The sequence below is a fragment of the Mustelus asterias genome, unplaced genomic scaffold, assembly GCF_964213995.1.
Source record: "Mustelus asterias unplaced genomic scaffold, sMusAst1.hap1.1 HAP1_SCAFFOLD_1372, whole genome shotgun sequence".
Lineage (NCBI taxonomy): Eukaryota > Metazoa > Chordata > Chondrichthyes > Carcharhiniformes > Triakidae > Mustelus > Mustelus asterias.
Window position 1 is genome coordinate 12,393 of NW_027591317.1, and position 5,108 is coordinate 17,500.

General features: G+C 50.6%; 1 protein-coding gene across 1 annotated transcript in view; it reads left to right on the top strand.

The window, feature by feature from the left end:
* Window positions 1-264: 264 nt before the first annotated feature.
* Window positions 265-5,108, top strand: part of LOC144488205 (glutamate receptor ionotropic, NMDA 2D-like) — a gene marked incomplete at both ends in the record, with an annotated part of 47,338 nt that continues 42,494 nt past the window's right edge. The window contains 2 exons of the mRNA XM_078206233.1: window positions 265-390; window positions 2,834-3,063. Coding sequence (XP_078062359.1) covers window positions 265-390; window positions 2,834-3,063 — 356 coding nt within the window. The remainder of the gene's footprint in view (window positions 391-2,833; window positions 3,064-5,108) is intronic.

The following is a 5,108-nucleotide window of genomic DNA, read 5'->3' on the forward strand; positions in this document are numbered from 1 at the left end:
CACATTCGAGCCCATGCACCGAACCTATCAACGTACCATCCCACCTATTCTAATGTCACCTGGAAACTTGGCTATCAAGCCTTCTATCTCTGTGTCCAAGTCATGAATATAGATTGTAAAGAGTTGGGGGCCAGAGGACAGAACTCTGTGACACCCCCGCTCGTTACGAGGAAAGGGAGTGAGACCGAGTGGCTGGAGAGGGAGGAAGAGGGATCTGGGACCTTGCTGTGCTGGTAAGATATTTGTTCGTTCTTTCCCCTCCAGAGCCGTACAGCCCAGCAGTCTGGTTGATGATGTTTGTGATGTGTCTCACTGTGGTCGGAGTCACGGTCTTTATATTTGAATTCTTCAGTCCAATCGGGTACAACAGGACTCTCTCCAATGGAAAACGTAAGTCCCAGGAACGCCTCTCCCCCAAAATACACGCCACAATAAACCAGACAAGTGTAGAGGGAGCTTTACTCTGTATGTAACCCCGTGCTGTCCCTGTCCTGGGAGTGTTTGATGGGGACAGTGTAGAGGGAGCTTTACTCTGTATCTAACCCCGTGCTGTCCCTGTCCTGGGAGTGTTTGATCGGGGACAGTGTAGAGGGAGCTTTACTCTGTATCTAACCCCGTGCTGTACCTGTCCTGGGAGTGTTTGATCGGGACCAGTGTAGAGGGAGCTTTACTCTGTATCTAACCCCGTGCTGTACCTGTCCTGGGAGTGTTTGATGGGAACAGTGTAGAGGGAGCTTTACTCTGTATCTAACCCCGTGCTGTCCCTGTCCTGGGAGTGTTTGATGGGGGACAGTTTAGAGGGAGCTTTACTCTGTATCTAACCCCGTGCTGTCCCTGTCCTGGGAGTGTTTGATCGGGACCAGTGTAGAGGGAGCTTTACTCTGTATCTAACCCCGTGCTGTACCTGTCCTGGGAGTGTTTGATGGGGACCAGTGTAGAGGGAGCCTTACTCTGTATCTAACCCCGTGCTGTACATGTCCTGGGAGTGTTTGATGGGGACAGTGTAGAGGGAGCTTTACTCTGTATCTAACCCCGTGCTGTCCCTGTCCTGGGAGTGTTTGATGGGGACCAGTGTAGAGGGAGCTTTACTCTGTATCTAACCCCATGCTGTCCCTGTCCTGGGAGTGTTTGATGGGGACAGTGTAGAGGGAGCTTTACTCTGTATCTAACCCCGTGCTGTACATGTCCTGGGAGTGTTTGATGGGGACAGTGTAGAGGGAGCTTTACTCTGTATCTAACCCCGTGCTGTACCTGTCCTGGGAGCATCTCCACATCGTGTTTGGTGGGGACAGTGTAGAGGGAGCTTTACTCTGTATCTAACCCCGTGCTGTACCTGTCCTGGGAGTGTTTGATGGGGGACAGTGTAGAGGGAGCTTTACTCTGTATCTAACCCCCGTGCTGTACCTGTCCTGGGAGTGTTTGATGGGGGACAGTGTAGAGGGAGCTTTACTCTGTATCTAACCCCGTGCTGTACCTGTCCTGGGAGTGTTTGATGGGGTCAGTGGAGAGGGAGCTTTACTCTGTATCTAACCCCGTGCTGTACCTGTCCTGGGAGTGTTTGATAGGGACAGTGTAGAGGGAGCTTTACTCTGTATCTAACCCCGTGCTGTACCTGTCCTGGGAGTGTTTGATGGGGACAGTGTAGAGGGAGCTTTACTCTGTATCTAACCCCGTGCTGTCCCTGTCCTGGGAGTGTTTGATGGGGACAGTGTAGAGGGAGCTTTACTCTGTATCTAACCCCGTGCTGTCCCTGTCCTGGGAGTGTTTGATGGGGTCAGTGTAGAGGGAGCTTTACTCTGTTTCTAACCCCGTGCTGTACCTGTCCTGGGAGTGTTTGATGGGGACAGTGTAGAGGGAGCTTTACTCTGTATCTAACCCCGTGCTGTACCTGTCCTGGGAGTGTTTGATAGGGACAGTGTAGAGGGAGCTTTACTCTGTATCTAACCCCGTGCTGTACCTGTCCTGGGAGTGTTTGATGGGGACAGTGTAGAGGGAGCTTTACTCTGTATCTAACCCCGTGCTGTACCTGTCCTGGGAGTGTTTGATGGGGACAGTGTAGAGGGAGCTTTACTCTGTATCTAACCCCGTGCTGTACCTGTCCTGGGAGTGTTTGATGGGGACAGTGTAGAGGGAGCTTTACTCTGTATCTAACCCCGTGCTGTACCTGTCCTGGGAGTGTTTGATGGTAGTCATTCTTCTTGGAGATCACACTCTCTCTCTCTCTGTCTCTCTCTCTCTCTGTCTCTCTCTTTGTCTCTCTCTCTCTCTGTTTCTCTCTGTGTCTCTCTCTCTGTCTCTCACTTACTCCCACTCTCTCTCTGTGTCTCTCTCCCTGTGTCTCTCTCTCCGAAAGCTTATGGTATTTGCTACCAAATAAACCTGTTGGACTTTAACCTGGTGTTGTGAGACTTCTTACTGTGTTTGATGGGGACAGTGTAGAGGGAGCTTTACTTTGCATCTAACCTCCTCTTTCTCTCTGTCTCTCTCTCTCTCTCTCTGCGTCTCTCTCTCTCTCTGTCTCTCTCTCTGTGTCTCTCTCTGTCTCTGTCACTCACTCCCTCTCTCTCTCTGTGTCTCTCTCTCTCTGTCTCTGTCACTCACTCCCTCTCTCTCTCTGTGTCTCTCTCTCTGTGTCTCTCTCTCTCTCTCTGTCACTCACTCCCTCTCTCTCTGTGTCTCTCTCTGTCTCTCTCTCTCTGTGTCTCTCTCTGTCTCTGTCACTCACTCCCTCTCTCTCTCTGTGTCTCTCTCTCTCTGTCTCTGTCACTCACTCCCTCTCTCTCTCTGTGTCTCTCTCCCTGTGTCTCTCTCTCTGTGTCTCTCATTCCACTAGGACCTGGTGGATCAAAGTTCACCATCGGTAAGTCGGTCTGGCTGCTCTGGGCTCTGGTTTTTAACAATTCCGTTCCGGTGGAAAATCCCAAAGGAACGACCAGCAAGATCATGGTGCTGATCTGGGCGTTCTTCGCTGTCATCTTCCTGGCCAGTTACACGGCCAACCTAGCAGCCTTCATGATTCAGGAGGAGTATGTGGACACAGTGTCTGGACTGAGTGACAAAAAGGTAAGCGTGTGAGGCGCACACACATCTGTCCGTGAGGTCTGACCCCTCGCTGGGGGGTAACGGGTCTCCCCAGGGGGACTGACCCCTCACTGGGGGGTAGCGGGTCTCCCCAGGGGGACTGACCTCTCGCTGGGGGGAAATGAGTCTCCCCAGGGGGACTGACCCCTCGCTGGGGGGGAAATGGACTCCGAGAGCTTTCCTGCAGAGACATCCTCAATGTCCAGAACTGCGAAATTGACAAATGATTTTCACCAAATATCCAAAAATCAAAGAGGTGGATGAGGGTAAAGCGGTTGATGTGGTGTATCTGGATTTCAGCAAAGCGTTTGATAAGGTTCCCCACGGTAAGCTATTGCAGAAGATACGGAGGCATGGGATTGAGGGTGATTTAGCAGTTTGGATCAGGAATTGGCTAGCTGTAAGAAAACAAAGGGTGGTGGTTGATGGGAAATATTCATCCTGGAGTTCAGTTACTAGTGGTGTACCGCAAGGATCTGTTTTGGGGCCACTGCTGTTTGTCGTTTTTATTAATGACTTGGATGAGGGCGTGGAAGGATGGATTAGTAAATTTGCGGATGACACTAAAGTCGGTGGAGTTGTGGACAGTGCGGAGGGAAGTGGCAGGTTACAGAGGGACATAGATAAGCTGCAGAGCTGGGCTGAGAGGTGGCAAATGGAGTTTAATGCGGAAAAGTGTGAGGTGATTCACTTTGGAAGGAGTAACAGGAATACAGAGTACTGGGCTAATGGTAAGATACTTGGTAGTGTGGATGAACAGAGGGATCTGGGTGTCCATGTGCATAGATCCCTGAAAGTTGGCACCCAGGTTGATAGGGTTGTTAAGAAGGCGTATGGTGTGTTAGCTTTTATTGGTAGAGGGATTGAGTTTCGGAGCCAGGAGGTCATGCTGCAACTGTACAAAACTCTGGTGCGGCTGCACTTGGAGTATTGCGTACAGTTCTGGTCGCCGTATTATAGGAAAGATGTGGAAGTGTTGGAAAGGGTGCAGAGGAGATTTACCAGGATGTTGCCTGGTATGGTGGGAAAATCGTATGAGGAAAGGCTGAGGGGCTTGAGGTTGTTTTTGTTAGAGAGAAGAAGGTTAAGAGGTGACTTAATAGAGGCATACAAGATGATCAGAGGATTAGATAGGGTGGATAGTGGGAGCCTTTTTCCTCGGATGGTGTTGGCTAGCACGAGGGGACATAGCTTTAAATTGAGGGGTGAGAGATATAGGACAGATGTTAGAGGTAGGTTCTTTACTCAGAGAGTAGTAAGGGCGTGGAATGCCCTGCCTGCAGCAGTGGTGGATTCGTCAACGTTGAGAGCGTTCAAGTGGTTATTGGATAAACATATGGATGATATTGGAATAGTGTAGATTAGAGGGGCTTTAGATTGGTTTCACTGGTCGGCGCAACATCGAGGGCCGAAGGGCCTGTACTGCGCTGTAATGTTCTATGTTCTATGTTCAATAAACCTTGAAAATGATGTTGAAGGTTTTCAACCACATTCAGTAACAGAATGATTTTCTCCCTCTCTCTCTCCCTGCCCCTCTCTCTCTCTCTCTGCCTATCTCTGTCTGCCTATCTCTCTCTCTCTGCCTATCTCTCTCTCTCTCTCTGCCTATCTCTCTCTCTCTCCCTGCCCCTCTCTCTCTCTGCCTATCACTCTCTGTCTCTCTCTGTCTCTCTCTCTCTCACTCTCTCTCTCACTCTCTCTGCCTATCTCCCTCTCCCTGCCTATCTCTCTCTCTCTCTCTCTGCCTATCTCTCTCTCTCTCTGCCTATCTCTCTCTCTCTCTGCCTATCTCTCTCTCTCTCTGCCTATCTCTCTCTCTCCCTCTCTCTGCCTATCTCTCTCTCTCTCTGCCTATCTCTCTCTCTCTCTGCCTATCTCTCTCTCTCCCTCTCTCTGCCCATCACTCTCTCTCTCTGCCTATCTCTCACTCTCTCTCTCTGCCCATCACTCTCTGTCTCTCTCTCTCTCTCTGCCCCTCTCTCTCTCTCTCTGCCCATCACTCTCTCTCTCTCTGCCCATCACTCTCT